Raw genomic sequence first — 18,620 nt, forward strand, 5'->3', positions numbered from 1 at the left:
TTATTTAAATCATTTTCTTTCACTACAGAAACACCTGCTGCATTCCCAGACACTATAAAGGAAAAAGAAACACCAACCCCTGCTGAAGATATCCAGCTAGAGAGTTCCATTCCTCATACAGATTCAGGAATTGGAGAGGAGCACGTGGCTAGCATCCTGAATGGGGCAGAATTAGAGCCTAGCACAGGCCCTGATGCCATGAGTGAACTGTTATCCACGTTGTCATCCGAAGTGAAAAAATCACAAGAAAGCTTAACGGAGAACCCCAGTGAAATGTTGAAACCTGCACCATCCATATCTAGCATTAGTCAAACCAAAGGCATCAATGTCAAGGAAATACTGAAAAGTCTTGTGGCTGCCCCAGTTGAAATCACGGAATGTGGCCCTGAACCTGTTCCATACCCAGATCCAGCATTGAAAAGAGAGGCGCAAGCTATTCTTCCTATGCAGTTTCATTCCTTTGACAGGTGGGTACTGTACTGATTGTTTACAATGCACTCTACGTGGAAGGAAATTTGAGTCTGTTAATCTAAAATCGGGGAGTCTTGAAAACATATTTATTAACGTAGATCCTTACTACAAAGAATATGTAAGATGACAGGCCAACCTGACTGATCTCAGAGCACAGCGTTTTAATAATCTCAAAAAAGGGGTTTCAATATGATATGGTGGATAGCACATTGAACTGGAAATAGAGAAACTCAGTTCTGATTGTAATCTATCATCGAGCGACAACTCTACATTGGGGATGTCATTTTATCTTTTTGGACATAAATTGCGTCATGGATAAAGTGGGGGCGGAGACAAGCCACATTTCTGCAAGGTCTAGTCTGGCTTTGAAATTCCATTGTAATATTATTGAAAACTATAATAATCGAGATTCAATAGCCTGTTTTAAGTGATAAAATTCGAATTTGTGTTTTAAATGCAAGTATATGGAAAAGAATTTTTTAAATGTGTGATCATCTTCCTTATGGAATTTTGATTATCAGGATAAAAGCCGTATTTTGAGACATGTATTCGAAACTAAATAATACTGGTATACATTTTAGTGTTCTAATGATTTATAATGTGGCCCGTATATCTACTTTCAGATGTTAATCAAACAAGGAACTTTTAGTTGAGAACCAAGAATTCTTTGTTCTGTTTCAATATATATGCCATAAAACTGATAGTGAATGAATAGTTTAGAACCAAAGAACAAGTGCATGTAATATATTCTATTATTTAAAAGCATGTGCAGCGTTAGAAATTATTTTAGGTAGTCACTAATTACTAGCAATAGTACTTAACTTTGATACTGGAATTGATGCGGTTTTCGAATTATATTTACATATTAACATATAAATCTTTAGTTTGTGTTTTTCACCTTCGGAAAGTTTAAAACAATTATTCCTACAAAAATAATGTATATGTATGTGTGTGGTGATTAGCAAGAATTGTGTTTTTGTTTTACAGAGAAAAGATCAAGTTAGGAAATCAAATGTTTCTTAAACTGAAATGTCAAAAAATATATGTAGTCAAAGTATAATATCTATTCTATATTGCCTTTTCTAAGATCGTCAAACAGCTTTGTCCAAATTAGAGACAGTAATTTTTTAATTACATATTTTTTTCAGTTATAGTTGACAATATTATTTTATGTTAGTTTCAGATATGCAGCATAGTGGTTAGACATTTATGTAATTGATGCAGTGATCCCCCCACACCCCCACCAATTAGCCTAGTACCTACCTGGCACTATGCATCATTGTTGCCAACACCATTGATTATATACTCTATACTGTAGTTTAAATCCCCTTGACTATTTCTTAACTACCAATTCTTATTTCTTAATCTCATCACCTTTTTCACTCTGCTCCCCAGCCCCCCCTTTCCCTGTGGCAACCATCAGTTTATTTTCTGTATCTGTGAGTCTGTTTCTGTTTTGTTTGTTCATTATTTAATTTTGTTCTTTAGATTCTACACATAAGAGAGATCATATGGTATCTCTTTCTGAGTCCGACTTATTTCACTTAGCATAATGCCCTCGGGGTCTTATCCATGTTGTCCCAAATGGTAAGATTTCATTCTTTTAATTATGGTCGAGTATTACTCAATCACAATTTCTTTATCCAGTTGTCTATTGATGAGCACTTGGGTTGCTTTCATATCTTGGCTATTGTAAATAGTGCTGCAGTGAACACAGGGGTGCACATCTTTTAGAATTAGTGTTTTGGATTTATTCAGATAAGTACCCACAAGTGGAATTGCTGGGTCATAAGTTAGGTCTATTTTTAATTGTTTGAACCATTTTCCACAGTGGCTGCACCAATTTGTAATCCCACCAACAGTGCACGAGGATTCCCTTTTTCCCACATACTCATCAACACTTGTTCATTTATTTATTGATGTTAGCCATTCTGACAGGTATGAGGTGATATCTCATTGTGGTTTTGATTTGCATTTCTCTGATGATTAGTAACATTAAGCATGTTTTCATATGTCTGTTGACCATGTGTATGTCCTCTTTGGAGAAATGACTGTTCAGGTCCTCTGTCCATTTTTTTAATGGGATTGTTTGTTTTTTTGGTGTTGAGTTGTATGAGTTCTTTGTAAATTTTGAATATTAACCCCTTATCAGATACATCATTGGTGAATATCGTCTCCCATTCAGTTGGCTGCCTTTTCATTTTGTTGCTGGTTTCCTTTGCTGTGCAAAAACTTTTTAGTTTGATGTAGTCCCATTTGTTTTTTCTTTTGTTTCCCGTGCCCAAGAAGAGAGATCAGAAAAAAATATTACTAAGTGCAGTGTCACGGAGTTTATTGCCTATGTTTTCTTCCAGGAGTTTATGTTTTGGGGTCTTACATTTAAATCTTTAATCCATTTTGAATTTCTTTTTGTATATGGTGGTAAAAGGAGGTCCAATTTCATTTTTCTGCATGTGTCTGTCCAGTTTTCCCAACACCATCTATTGAATAGATTGTCTTTACCTCACTGTGTATTCCTGCTTCCTTTGTCACAAATAAAATGACCGCATATACATAGATTTATTTCTGAGCTCTCTGTTCTGTTAAAGTGATCTATGTGTCTGTTTTTATGCCAGTACCATGCTGTTTTGATTACTATAGCCTTGTAATATAATATCTATTCTATATTGCTTTTTCTAAAATCGTCAAACTGCTTTGTCCAAATTAGGGACAGTGTAGCTTGGTGTCAGGTTGTATGATACCTCCAATTTTGTTCTTCTTACAATTCCTGTGGCTATTCGGGGTCTATTGTAGATCCATATAAATTTTAAGATTATTTGTTCTATTTCTATGAAAAATGCCAGTTGTATTTTGATAGGGATTGCATTGCATCTATAGATTTCTTTGGGTGGTATGGACATTTTAACGATGTTAATTCTTCCTACCTATGAACACAGTATATGCTTCCATTTGTATTTATTTTCTTCAATTTCTTTCTTCAGTGTCTTACAGTGTTCTGAGTACTGGTATTTCACCTCCTTAGTTAAATTTATTTCTAGGTATTTTATTTTACTTTTTTGGATGCAGTTGTAAATGAGATTTTTTTTTTCATTTTTCTTTCTGACAATTCATTATTGGTGTATAAAATGCAACCAATTTCTGAATATTAATTTTATATTCTGCTGCTTTACTGAATTCATTTATATTCTGATAGCTTTTATGTGGAATCTTTATGTATCGTGTAATCTGCAAATAATAGCCACTTCTTCCTTTCCAATCTGGATGCCTTTTATTTATTTTTCTTGTCTGATTGCTGTGACTAGGCATTCCAATACTGAGTAAAAGTCATGAAAGTGGCATCCTTGTCTTGTTCCTGATCTTAAGAAGAATACTTTTAGCTTTTCTCTATTGAGTATGATGTTAGCTGTAGGTTTGTCATATGTGACCTTTATTATGTTGAGGTATGTTTCCTCTATTTCTACTTAGCTGAGAGTTTTATCATAAATGGATGCTGAGTTTTGTCAAATGCTTTTTCTGCATCTGTTGATATGGTTGTATGGTTTTTATCTTTGATTTTGTTAATGTGATATATCACATTAACTGACTTGCAGATATTGAACCAACCTTGCATACCAGAAATAGATTCCACTTGATCATGCTGTATGACCTTCTTAATTTATTGGTGAATTTGGTTTGTTAATATTTTGTGGAGAATTTTTGCATCTATGTTCATCAAGCGATATCAGCCTGTAATTTTCTTTTTTTGTAATGTCTTTGTCTGATTTTGGAATCACGCTGTGGTGCCCTCATAAAATGAGTTTGGGATCTTTTTCTCCTCTTGAATTTTTGGAATAGTTTGAGAAGAATACATGTTAATTCCTCTTTGAATGTTTGGTAAAATTCACCCATGAAGCTGTCACGTCCAGTACTTCTGTTTGTTGGGCGTTTGTTGATTAATGATTCAATTTCATTAGTAGTAATTGGTTGGTTCAGATTTTCTGGTTTTTTTTTTTTATTCAGTCCTGGAAGATTATATGCTTCTAGAAATTTATCCATTTCTTCCAGATTATTCAATTTTTTGGCGTATTATTTATAGTTTTTTCTATTTCTTTTGTGTCCATTGTCGCTTCTCCTCTTTCATTTCTGATTCTGTTTATTTGGGTCCTCTCTCTATTTTTCTTGATTAGTTTGGTTAAAGGTTTGTCAATTTTGTTAATCTTTTTAAAAAATAGCACTTGATTTCAATGATCGTTTGCTTTTTTTTTTTTTAATTCTCTATATCATTCATTTTCCACTCTGATCTTTAGTATTCATTCCTTGCGCTCACTTTGGGCTTTGTTTGCTGTTCTCTTTCCAGTTCCCTTAGGTGTAAAGTTATAGTGTTTATTTGAGATTTTTCTTGGTTCTTGAGGTAGGCTTATATTGCTATGAATTTCCTTCTTAGGATTGCTTTTGCTGGTCCCATATATTTTGGATTGTTGTGTTTTTATTTCATTTGTCTCAAGGTATTTAATTTCTTTCTTGATGTCATTGTTAACCATTCATTGTTTAAGTAACGTATTATTGAGTCTCCTTGCGTTTTTGTTTGTTTTGTAATTAATTTCTAGTTTCATACCATATGGTTGGAGAGGATGCTTGATATGATTTTAATCTTCTCGAATTTGGAAAGACTAGTTTTGTTGCATAATGTGTAGTCTATCTTGGAAAATGTCCCATGTGCACTTGAAAAGAATGTATATTCACTGCTTTGGGGTGCAGTGCTCTAAAAATATGAATTAAATCCATCTGGTCTAGTGTATTGTTACAGGCCACTGTTTCCTTGTTGATTTTCTGTCTTTTCATTGGTGTTAATGGGGTATTAAAATCCCCTACTATGATTGTGTTACTGTCGATGTCTCCCTTTGTGTCACTCAATATTTGCTTTATATAGAATATTTAGGTGCTCCTATGTTGAATGCATAGATGTTTACCAAGGTTATATCCTCTTGTTGGATTGATCCCTTTATCATCATGTAATGTCCCTCTTTGTCTCTTATTATAGCTTTTGTTTTTAAAGTGCCTTTTATCTGTTACAAGTATTACTACCTCAGCTTTTTTTCATTTCCATAGCATGAAATAACGTTTTCCATCCCTTTACTATGAGTGTAAAGTCTGTGTATGTCTTTCAATCTGAAGTAGATCTCTTATATCTCTTGTGTACAGCATATATATATGAGTTTTGTTTTCTTGTCCATTCAGCTACCCTGTGTCTTTCGATTGGAACATTTAATTTATTTACATTTAAAGTGATTATTGATAGATACATAGTTACTGCCATTTTGTTATTCACATATGAGTGTGTGTTGTATGTGTTTATTTCTTTATGTATGTATGTATTTATTTTTCTCCTTCTTCTTTGTAAAGAAGTCCCTTTAACTTTTCTTATAATATTGGTTTTGGTAGTGATGAGATTTTTCCTGTCTGGGTAGCCTTTTTATCTCTCCTTCAATTTTAGATGATAGCCTTGCTTTGTAGAGTAGTATTAGTAATATGTCCTTGCTTTTCATCACTTTGAGTATTTCGTTCCAGTCTCTTCTTGCCAGTCCCTTCTTGCCTGCAAAGTTTCTGTAGAGAAATCAGCTGACAGTCTTATCTTTGAAATCACCTATTCAGTCCTCTGCTTCATCTGGTCTACTGCTGATTCCCTCAAATGAATTCTTCATTTTACTTCTGTATTCTTTATTTCTGAGTGGTTCTTTTTTATGGTTTCTATGTCTATTTTTTATGCTTACTATCTCTTTGTTGAAGTTCTCCCTGAGATCATTGAATATCCTTATAACCAGTGTTTTAAACTCGGTCTCTTGGAGGTTGGTTGCCTCCATTTCATTTAGTTCTTTTTCTGGAGTTCTGTCCTGTTTTTTGGGGGGACATGTTTCTTTGTTTCCTCATTCTGGCTGCCTCTCGTTATTCTGATGTGTTAGGTACATCTGCTATGTCTCCAGTCTTGGCCAGATGACCTTATGGAATAATAATAGTTGCCCTGTTGGACCCATTTGCACAGTCTCCCTGGTCACCTGTGCCAGGTGTCCAGGAGTGTCCCTTGTATGGATTGTGTGTTTCCCCCTGTTATAGTTGAGTCTTGATTGCTGTTGGCATGTTGGTAGGTGGGATTGACCCTCAGGCTGACAGACTGTGGTGTATGGCTGGCTATGTCCACAGCTTATGGGCTGCTGTGCGGGGTGTCTACCACATGGAGCAAGATTTGCTCCAGTGGCCTTTGGTGCCTGCTAAGACTGCACTTTGGGTGTGCTGCTTTTGGGGCTAATTTGGTGGTCCTCTGTTGTGATCTGAAACCAACCTCCAAGTATGTTGGTTCTCACACCTGTTGGTATAGGCCACAGTGCAGGTCCTGGTCAGCAACTGCCTGTGACCGGCCATTGACTACCTGGTAGGAGCTACAAAGTAATTCACAGTTGGTCATTGCCTGTGCTGGCCCTGGAGGCACGTGAGAGAGATGACACTGTGAACAAAGGATGATCGCCACCCGTACCGGCCTCAGGTAGCTCTACAAAAATCCCAGGGCACCCTGAGCCCTGCTGCCACCTGCTGGTTCCCATACGGCTCAGCTGCTGCTAGAGCCTTTGTTGGTATATAAATTGGGCGAGGTGGGGTGGGACGAGTGATATTCATAAGCTTGATGCAGATTTTGGTTTGGTGCCAGTGCTAAGACTGGATCTATTCAGTAAAAGTCTCAAAGCACACCAAGGTCACCCACCACCTGCGCAGTGCCCGTGGACCCCTGAGAGTTGTCCAAGAAAGAGTGCCATGCCAGCAGGGGTGGCTGCTCATCAATAAAATGCCTCTGGCGTTGCACTAGTTCAGTGGGGCAGGGTTCCTGGGTGTTACCAGGGTGGAGCATGCAGAGCTCACCAGGCCAATGCAGATTCAGATTTGTTCATGTGGGGGAGGGCTCCACACAGGAAAGATGTCACCCACCTTCCAGCTGCATGGGACGAAGATGCTACACTCATCCCTCTGTTCGAGCCTAGAGTTGGTGCCTGCAGTGAGTGAGTCTATATGCAGACCCTTTAAGAGGATATCTGGATTTTCTGCAGCTTTCCTTCCCTTCCCACCTGGGAGGGGGTTGGAATCACCACTGTTTTGCACAGATAAATGTTGTGGGGGCTCCTCTTCCCAGCATCAGTGCTTTGGGGTGGGGAGGCTGGCATCCCTTACTCCTTAGGGGTGGGGAAGTCTTGCATGGCTGAGATATTCCTCCTGATTCTCAACCACCACGTGGTGTGGGGCAGTCCTGTTCTATGTCTTTGCCCCCACCACCAACTCAACGTGGCTACTTTATATCCTTAGTTATAGGATTTCTTTTCATCTACACTTCAGATGGTTCTCCAGGTTGATTGTACTATAATTTAGTTTTAATTTTAATGTGGTCATGGGACGAGGCAAGCACAATGTTTACTCTGCCATTTTGAATCCTCTAGAGACAGTAATTTTTTAGTGTTTAGGGGTAGAAGTGTGGCACTAAAGTCATCTTCAGTAAGGATGAATTATCTTTTTTATATATAAATATAATTTAAACTTTGCATATGCACATTTTGACCAGTGTCTTACACATATTTCTTGAAAATGAATTCTGTAAATACAAATGGCATTAGTCATCATGTTGGATATAAAGATGAATAAAATTACTTTTGTCTTCTATGAACTAAGAGTAGCAAAAGGACGTAAAATGTTTGCAAATAATTGTCATATAAGATAAACTGTGTTAAATGTCATAAATTTTAAAAACTAAAAATAATAGGGTCTGTAAATATAGGAAAATATTTCTTTTTTTAAATGGTTTGTATTAATAATATATTCAGATGTTCATTTATTCAGTTCCTCGGACATTCCTTATGCCATTTCATATTGATGTTCCTCTATCTCACCAGTTTGGTTTATGGTCTCAGGTTACCTGTGTGTTTATGAGTATATGTAAATATATGCATGTAAGTATCTCTAATTATATAGCCCTATAAATCTATATATGTAAATAATTTTTACAATAATTGAATTTATGGTTATGGAAGTTTTATGTTCCATTTAATTTTAAATTATCTAAATTTTGTTAAAATACAGAACAATAAATGCAAAGAACTATTTTGATTTTCACAGGAGAATCCAATGAAATAAAGATTAAGTCAAACATTTTTAATTTGGATTATTGTTAGAACAATTTTTTTTCATTAAAACTTAATCACTTGAGTTCCAATATTTTTAGCTACTCAAAATTTATTACACTTTTGAGAATATTGCTTTTAAAAAAAACAGAACTTTTTGTTGTTGTTACCGGTAGCATTTGTGCAAAATGCAATGGAAGTGAAATCATTATTCCAAATTGCATACATAGAAATGAAATTGAGGTACACAAAGCGTATTTCAATTCTTTTTAGGAAAAGGACTCCAGTGTAGTTAATATATGCAGTAGCTCAAGTACTATCAAATGTAAATGATGAGGTGATATTGATGAAAAGAGGGGATTGAGGTCTCAGGGGGCGCTGATGACGGATTGAACAGAAGCGGCCTTGCACTGCACGTAACTCAAGTCTGTCGTCTTCACTGCTCAAAGCCATAATGGGAGGTGGCAGTCTGAAATGAGTTGCCAAGGCAAAGAGTATTATTTTTGAAATGCTTTCACACAAATCACTAGGCCCTGCATACAACTTAGTTTCATGCTTTAATGTCATCAGGAGGCACAAATTGGTGTGTCTAATTGTTTGCCACCTGCCAGCAAAATGAGCTGCCAGCCAGCCAGACGGGTTTGATTGTCTGTCAGCCATTCAATAGATTGAGAGTGACAACATCAAAAATTTAACTTCAAACTCTGGAGCTTTGAGCAGCTTTTCCAAGACATCATCCCCCAAGTGTTTCTGGACAACTGCATTTTTCAATTATATTTCCAAAATATTGCTACCATTTGCCTTATCTGTTTTAAGGTAACTATAATTACATCATGAAGTATATAAACATATTTCTGAAGCACTAAAGCCTGAAACCCAAGTTATGACATGTCTTTTAACATCAGATTGAATTCCTTGAAAATGGATCCAAGATGACAGGCTTTAGAATAAAAGTCCTGAATACTACCAGTTTCAAACACAGAATTATCATGGGCCTTACTGCACCAATAATGTACTTATCATTTTTATCTTTAGTTGAAAAATAGCTATGAACTCACTTGCTCATTTCTTTATAACTAAATCATTCTTAATAACAATATTGTAAAACCCCCATGGAATCCACTAGGGTTTCACTTTAGCCAGTAGTTTATTAGTTCTATTGCAAACATACTAACAATGTTTTCTTTATACTTATTCTAGATTGTAAGGTTGGAAATAACTTTCTAAAACAACTGATGTGATTTGAGTTCTGTTAACTTAAGTTCTCCGTAGGGTGTTTCTCACTGCTTAGAATTGGAGCCATGATGAATTTCAGTGCTTTGAAGTTTGTTTCTTATTTTTTGAAGTTAATTTTCATTAGGTAAACTGCAATGGCAAATTTTAGAAGCAGAATTAACTAAAATAAACATTTTTTTTATTTTAGTATTAAATCTTTCACCAGGTTGTATTACAAAATATATAAATATTCTTACCTACATATATGGAAAGTACTGATTTTTTTGACCCCCATTTCCTCCCACATCATCTGTGAAGAGTTAAGTAAATGTCATTGATTACACTGAGTGGCCCTAACAAATTTTTATTTTTTATTTGTATTTTTAAAATTTATGTTTGTATATTTATGGATTTTGTACAGCAGTGAAAATGCTAGAGACCCTCTGGTATTATTATAGAGTGAGAAACCACTGTGTGTGTCTAGCAACTACAATGTAAAACTATAACAGCTTTTCTAATGTTCTATCACTGTAAAGCAAAGAGAAATACTTTGGTTCTATTTCTAACAGAAGCACTTAATAATCTCACCATGGAACTCATAAATTAAGTTGCAAAGTTTCTCAAAATACTGTCTCTTTTGGTAGATTTCTACATAGATTTATGGCTTATAAAATATTCTGGCTGTACTATATTTTTTATGTATTAGTAACCTTGTAACTTTTAGGTTGGGGTAATGCGGTTCTCCTAACCCATCAATTAAGCTTTACCTTATCTTTTATACTAAAATTTTAATCCTATGTATCCACATATTTTTAATCACTTGAGAATTTGGTATGTATCTGTGGTTTAGCTCAGTCATGATTCCTCAGGGATTCTTGAGATTTCCCCTTTAGTTTGGACAAAAGATTTAAAAAAAAAAAAAAAAGCAAGGGACATTGTGTTTCTCCATACATTTTAACTGTTATTATGTTTAGAAAATTATTTTAAATCTAGGCTATCACCAGAAGCTTCTCTAGCTAACAAACGTGGATCTTACAGGATTTATACTTCATCCCTTAGGATTTTGCAAACCTGTTTATATTCGAATTTCTGGGTTTGATATGTTCAGGCAAAATAGTCTGAATTTTTTTTCCCTCAAACGTTAATATTCTTGCTTCCAAGTGTTTCACTCTCTGAGAAAGAAAATCTCTTAAAATAAAATATATTTTAAAAATCTGATAGGACTAAAAAGCAACGTAGATAGCCTTCATATTATTAAACTTAAAGTACAAGCTTAAGTTAGGTATTTTTTCTCTAGGTTTTTAACATTAACATTTTTTACGTTAATGCTGAGGATGACAATTTACAGTACATAATAAATAAACATTTCATAGATTTGATGGAATCCTCGTACATTGACTTCTTTAAACTTAGAATTAAGTAAGATTATAAAAAATTACCATTACTGCTGAGGACTTCAATTTCTGTTCTTGTAGTTTCTAATTTTTTTTAAAAAAGTATTTTGATTATATTATTTAGAGGACAAACAAGTAAATGTAAGCCAAATTGATTAAAAATCTGCCACATTTCAAAATCTCTCTGATATCTAGTCACTGGAATCCCAGCTTTTATACTTCATATGCCCTGGGTATAGTATTTTAAGGCTAATTACTAGAAGGTGCAGTTTTGGTGGTATCATAATTTTCCCAATTTTGTTGCCTTTGTCTCTCTTGGCATTTACAGATAGTCAGTGAGCTGAAACAGTATCTCTCTTTAAAGGGCAGCTTGATAAAATACATAATTATTTCTTATATGTATTTTTTCTATTGGTGTTCTAAATATTTTATAAAATAGGGACTCATAAAACATGAAAACATCATAGCAATAATCTTGTGATTTCTCATGAGCATCAGTAAATTGAAATGTCTCCCTAAAATCAGTAGCAGATTGTTTTTCTCCAAAGTCCCAATTTTTTCTTAAAATAAATGTTTTACATCTATAAGCCTTGCTGGGGGGGGGGGGGGGTGTTGTGATAACCTGGAAATTAGGAGATCTGGCTACTAATAATGGGTCTCTTTGTAATCAGTTGTGTGACCTCTGTCTAGTTCTTGGGCTCTCGGACTCAGATTCCCAACATTCAGAATAATGCATTTCTACCAAGTCCCATAAAATTTCAAAATTCTATGAAAAATGAAATGGTCTTGTAATTAGTCTCAAAAAAGTAATCAATGGCTGTTTTTAAACTTGATTGAAAGACCTCTATTCTGCCTATATAGTAAAAACATTTTAAAAATTTAAAAAAGAAAGAGAGAGAGAGAGAAGAGAAGAAAAATAGAAAGACTTGAATCCCACAAAAATATGACATATCCATTTTGAAAGCTACTTTAGGCATTGGCATCTCTCAAATGGATTTCTTCTGTAACTTCCTAACTAGCCTCATATTTAATATGCTTTCTTCCCCAAATGTATATTCTACATTTATGCCAGAGACGTTTTTCTTCAATACAAAACTGATGAAGATCCTGAAATAATTTCTTGTTATTATACAATAAAGAATGAACTTGTTAGTTTGCAATGGAAAGTCCTCACCTTTCACCTGTTTTAAGGATCTTTTTGCAATTTCTTCAGTCTCCTATGTTTTGTCATCTCTTTGCCTAAGTTTACTATTGAACTTTTGTCCTCTTGCCTAATTTCGGTTGATCCTTTTAGATTCAGCTCACTCTTAACTCTGTGCATAACTCTGATCAGAACAGTTATTGAAATATATTGCACAGTTGATTTGTTTTTCTCTTGTATTTCCTTCAAGTATCTCTAAGGCATGGGTAGTGTCTTAATTGTCTTTGTATTCCATTAACCTGTCAGTGTTCAGTAAGTGTTACAGAAAGGAGGGAGGGAACAGAAAGAAGAAAGGGATTCTTACACAGTGCTATGAATAATTAGGAAGCTCAATTGCTTTAATGAGTCACTATTGAAAAGCCCTTTCTTACCTTCAGTATCTCAGTTTATACTTAGGACAAATCTTTGAGGTACACAGTTAAGGTAGTATCCTTTTGACAAAGTCACAGAACTAATTAATGGAGACCCCAAGATTCTGTCCTTGGACCACTTCTTCTACCATTTTCACTCACTTCTTTGGTGATTTCATCTATGATCCTAGCATTAAATAGCATATAGGCTGATGATTCACAAATTTATGTCTCAGCCCAAACCTCTCTCCTGTACTAGATATTCATCTATCCAACTGCTTATTCAGCATCACTACTTGCATGATTAATAACTTAACAGTTTTTTTAAAAATCCTGCTCCAGTCCCAGTTATCCCAATCTTAGTTAATGGCAGCTCTGCTCTTTCAGTTGCTTGAGGGGAAAATCTTTACACCATCTTCCACTTTTCTCACACCCACATCCATTCTTTTGCAAATCCTGTCTGCTCTGCCTTCTTAATATAGTCAAAATTTGACCCACTTTTCACCACTTTCACTTTGCCATTCCAATCCAAACTACTATCATTTCTTGTTTGGATTATTGTATGTTTCCAATCGCCCCCTTCAACCCACCCATTACATTTCCCCCCTTAAGTCATTCCTTAACACAGCAGCCAGAGTGATCCTATTGTAGCCTAAGATCACATTCCTTCCTGTTCATAAGCTATTAATAATGGCTTCTGATCCCATCTGAGAAAACAAACAAACAGTGGATTACAAGGACCTATGATCTGAGCTCATCTCTTAAAACTTTCCACGTTAATCAATCTTCTCAAGTCAAACCAACCTTTTTCCTGTTCCCTCTGCCTGTGAGACTCTTCCTTAGATAATATCCTCACGGCTTGTTACTTCACCCCCTTCAGTGTTTCCTCAAGTACCACCTTTTAGCCATCCTTCCAATAATATGCCTTATGCTTTGTTTTTCTCATAGCACTTGTATTTATGTCTTTCCCTATTGGAATGCAAATTCCATGAGGGCAGAGAGTTTTATCTGTTTTATACATGGCTATATATGAACACCGAGAACAGTCGCTCACATATCCTAGTGCTTAATAAATGTTTGTTAAATGAATGAATGAATTTTAGATCACACCCCAACTCTCTGGCTTTGAGAGAGGATAAATTCAGTAGTGGAAGTATTTGTGCTTATATGTATTATGCTTCACTCAGTGTATTACAGAACATGTAATTAATCACTCAGTGGAACATTTTATTGAAGTGAATTAGAAAGCGTAACTTCCTGGCTTGTGCTGTTTTGATAACATTTAACCATCTTGGAGTATGTGAAGGTTATATGTATATAAGGGAATTATCCACTCTTTAATTTACTGTCTTAAAGGTGTGGGACAGAAGTACAAAACTGGGTGGGAAAACATGGGAAGGATATTCTTAAGATAGATGAATGTAATTGGTAAATTGTGTGTAGTGTAGAGGAGTCTAGGATTACCTGATCTACAAGAAGAGTGGAATATGTTAGTAGTTGAGATTGGAGGGACATAGCTTTTGTGTCAGAGCATATATTTTTGAAATCTATATAAATATTATGTGCTCACCCTAGAAAAAGTGTATGTATTCCAGAAAGTTGTGTGTATTTCAGGGTATTTGTGCACCCCAAGTGGGTACATAGACTCCTACGTAAGCCTTTGGAGTAGGTGGAATAGGTAACCAAGGGGAAAGTTGGATGACAATCTGATAGAAGATTTTGTAAGAGTAGAATTTCATTTTCATGTATAAGTAGTCGAAAATACAAAATAACATTCCAAAAGATAACTAATGCGTTATCAACACATACTGATAAGTGTAAACTTTCAAATTATTTGTAAATAGATTGCTTAGGACACAGAATGGTTTGAGGTGTTAGGGAATAGATAGTCAGTGAAGAAATGGTATGAAGGATAAGAATATACAGTCCTCTGATCCAGAATAACAATTTGGCCATAATAATCAAAGGGGAAATAGTAGTTCTTATAAATGGATAAAGTTGTAGACTGAGAAAGAATCTGAAAAATCAATCACATCCAGCTGCCCCTCTCTCCACTCAACCCTTGTGTCATGATCATCCTGGCCAGCTGAACATGGAGCTCATAAAAGTTACTAACAATTTATTCCCCTTGTTCCTAATTTGATATTTGGAGATATGATGTAAGTTTCCTTTGTTTCCTTATCATATACCTTCAGATTTTAAAAAATTGGTATAATTTTTTTTCTTTTTATTTTATTTTATATTTTAATCTCTTCTCCTTTCCTCACATGGCTTGTTCTGCAGATCTACTGTCATCATAATTGTTCCTTATGGACGTGATGCTCTTTGTCATTATTCTTGAAATATGGTGCCTAAAACCACTCATAGGATTTTGTTTATGAGGTCTGACAATCACAAAGCGTATCAGGTTTATTGCTTCTTTCCATCTGAGTACTGTTGCTGATGTAGACCCAGATTGCATCAGCACTTTTGGGAGCCATAAAAATACTAATAATAGCTAAAATGTATTGACCACTTACAATATTCCAGGTAAAGTGCTAAGTACTTTATATGCATTATGCCCTTTTATCTTTATAACAAGCTAATGAGGTACAAGCTATTGAAACTAATTTTAAAGGTAAGGAAAATGGAGCTTAGAGATTTTGGCTTGCCTAATACCACACATCTGGTAATTGTTGGAGGTAGAATTCTAACTCAGGTCTGCCTGACATTAATAGCTGGGCTTTTAGCCATCGTGTTACTGTATTTATATACCATGCCACACTTTCAGACTCTGCTGAGTTTACAGTCAATGAAGTGTCTGGAGGCTTTCATATCAATTACTATTAAATCAGATACTTTCAGATTTTTGGAGACAGACATACAATCTTTGCATTTATTTACAAGCCATCGTTACAGGTTATTGACATTAAACTTTTCTTTCTCTCATCCATGTAATTAACTTTTCATAATATACTTCTTAGCCTTAGCACTTGGCAAAAGACCTGTAATGGTCTTACAGAGAGATTTTGCACATAGTTGGCAATGAAATGCTAATTAGGAATCTTTGGTAATAGTTTTTCTACCATCTTCAAATTCGTCTCACAGCACTGCCAATCAGCTTGTGTTTCTTTATTTTACCCATAAGGATTTTAATGACAGATGTAGAAAAAGTATTATAGTTTCACTGATGACTTCTCTTCAAGTCAAGAATTTATCATTTTGTTTTTTTGCTAGACAGCCAATGAAATAGTGCATCTCAACATTATTTTAGAGGTTTAGAGAAGAATTTTGATAGTAAACCCAAAATTACAGTTTGTTCTTCTTTAAATTTTTCTTTATGTAGATGATTATGACTAGATACTTTATATCTTATAGGCAGAGCATTATTTCACTTTAGACAGTGGTGACAATTACTAACATTTATAAGACATCTCATAACTGACAAAGTCCTTTTAAATACAGTCTCATTTATTCTCCCCTCTTATATGTGCAATAAATGGCATTCATCTTACCATTTTTATAGTGAGAAATTAACTTCAGATCATACAGCTTGAGAATGATTTAGTTCTCATGACTTAGTCTTCTAAGTCCACATCCTATATTCTTTCCATAATGTCCCACTGCCTCTCAATGAAATAAATGAAGTCATTAGATAAGGAATGGCTAATAAGGAAGTCAGATTGCTGAAAACATAATGTGTGCTTTTGGTGATTTAGTAAGATAGTTGAGAATTCAAGGTTGAGTCTAATGAATTTGACTGTATCCATAAAGAGAAAAGAAGAAAGTACCCAGAGATAATGAAAAAAAAAAATTTTGACATGTGTAAAATTATTTAAGGTTATAATACCTTTGGTTACAAAAAAAAATTCTAAGAACTCTTAAAATTGAGAATAATAATTCTTACAAAGTTAGAGTTTTGTCATTGAAGAAGTCATTGGAGACATTAACAAAAGTGTTTCTTTGAACAAAATAACAGTAGTAAGGAGGCTTAAGCTATAGACTTATTTGAGAACAAGCCATTGATATGGATTCCTTTAAGTAGAGCTTTTTAATGGGAAAATCATAAAACACAGATACATTTGAAGACCTAGTTTAGGTTGGATAGTTTTGTACTGTCAGTCGCCAGTTCTCAAGCATTACACTTGAGCTTAAAACATCTCATCATCTGCTTTCTAAGATAAATAAGTTCAATGACAGTTGAGTAGAGCTTAAAAGTGTGTGTTAAATGATATTGCAGTGCTGTAAACTTTGGGAAGAATGAAGCTTCCTTGTAGAGAAATGAAGATATTTAGCTTTTAAATTGACGAATATTCATATTCATTTATAATTTAAAGTTAACACAATGTAATCTTCAGACTTTTGTTATGAAATTCATTTAACTATGCTAAAAAATACAGGAGAAAATACTCAACTCCTGTGTTCAAAAAGTCAAAGCTTAAAAGCAAAATAGATTTTTCACCAAATGTCTAGTGTATCACCTTAATTTTTTTTTATTATAATGACATTCCTACTCTGAAAAACAACTCAATTTTGTTTAAAAAAATAAAATATAGCCTTATAAGGCCATTATATGTTATCAGTGTTCCTTTCTTTTTTTTTTCTTTATTATGAAGAAGCTTTCAAAGTTCTTCTGACTATTTTACATATGGAGAATGTAATGTAGGTAAGATAGACATATTATGTACATTTTGCAAAGAGAGCCCCGTGTGCATATGCAAAATATTCTAACTTGAACACATATTTTTCTAGTTTTCCCAAATTTATAATTATAGCCCACATGCCATCTTGAAAAAGGTTTGCAAACTTGAAATCTTACATAAATGTTTGCCACATGAATTCTAGTGGTCAACACACTTTACAATGTATCCTTAATATCCATATTGTTTTCACCAATGAAGTGTGCTCAGAAGTTTAAAGAGGAAGGAGAGAGACAAGACAATTCTGTTGACTATGTGTATCTGCCATGGTAGGATTAGAATTCATCCTGACCTTGTGTTGATTATTATTTTCCATCATTTCTTTCTTCACAGGAGTGTCGTGGTGCCTGTGAAGAAGCCACCTCCAGGTAGTTTAGCTGTCACCACGGTGGGAGCCACTGCTGCTGGAAGTGGGCTGCCAGCAGGCAGCACCTCTAACATATTTGCTGCTACTGGAGCTACACCAAAAAGTATGATTAATACAACAGGTATTGTCCTTATATATTTTTGTGATACCTCATCTTTTTCTTTCTGTTTTTTATATCTTCATTTTTCTGCTTAGTTGGCCTTAAGAATAAAATACCCTGATCATTTAAGGTTACCTTAGTCTTTAAGAAGGTTATACTTTGTTACTAACCTTTCAGAATGTGTCTGTAGTTCTAGGTTGTATTTTTTAGTGGTCATCTTAGAGGACACTATTAGTTTTGGTTTTGAGTCTTCTCAAAACGTAGTGCTATTTACTTTCAGAGTGAAGTCAGATTGCTGAAAGGTATTTGGGGAGCAAAACCAAATATAATTGGAATGCTGAAGTTTGATATGTAATAGTGAAGTGTATCAAGAATAACAAGATATGTTAAATATGTTAGTGACAGAAAACAGATTTAGTGACTTTGAATCTTAATGTATTTTTTTTTTTTTTTTTTGCTAAATCATCTTAAGGGAAAGCAGAGCTCCCCTAAGAACCTTCATGATAAGCAAGAGCTTCAACTTGATAAAAAAATGCATGTGAATAAGAACCATTGTTTGACAATGAATTAATTTATATACTTAGATTACAGTTGTATCCAATTCATTGTCCAACATTTTCCTAATGATTCTAGGAACAGAAAATTCCAAATCACTACAAATTTTAAAAGCCTGCCTAAAATTGCCTCTTTTTCTTTTCTTTTCTTTTC

At 34.6% G+C, this 18,620-nt stretch overlaps 1 protein-coding gene and 1 long non-coding RNA gene across 13 annotated transcripts in view; one reads left to right on the forward strand and one right to left on the reverse strand.

Annotated features, from left to right (window-relative positions):
* NBEA (neurobeachin) overlaps positions 1-18,620 on the forward strand; it is a 662,791-nt gene that overhangs the window by 230,808 nt on the left and 413,363 nt on the right. For 6 of the 7 annotated variants that reach the window (XM_019736455.3, XM_074330023.2, XM_074330026.2 and 3 more), the window contains 2 exons: positions 29-467; positions 17,779-17,933. In XM_019736455.3, the coding sequence (XP_019592014.2) occupies positions 29-467; positions 17,779-17,933 (594 nt within the window). The remainder of the gene's footprint in view (positions 1-28; positions 468-17,778; positions 17,934-18,620) is intronic. The other variant, XM_074330024.2, reaches the window with a different exon arrangement.
* Positions 1-18,620, reverse strand: part of LOC109449832 (uncharacterized) — a 266,951-nt gene that overhangs the window by 177,815 nt on the left and 70,516 nt on the right. The gene's annotated exons all lie outside the window — the stretch shown is intronic.

Source organism: Rhinolophus sinicus, chromosome 16 (assembly GCF_057876585.1).
Source record: "Rhinolophus sinicus isolate RSI-liver-muscle chromosome 16, RSI-T2T, whole genome shotgun sequence".
In the NCBI taxonomy this organism is placed as follows: domain Eukaryota; kingdom Metazoa; phylum Chordata; class Mammalia; order Chiroptera; family Rhinolophidae; genus Rhinolophus; species Rhinolophus sinicus.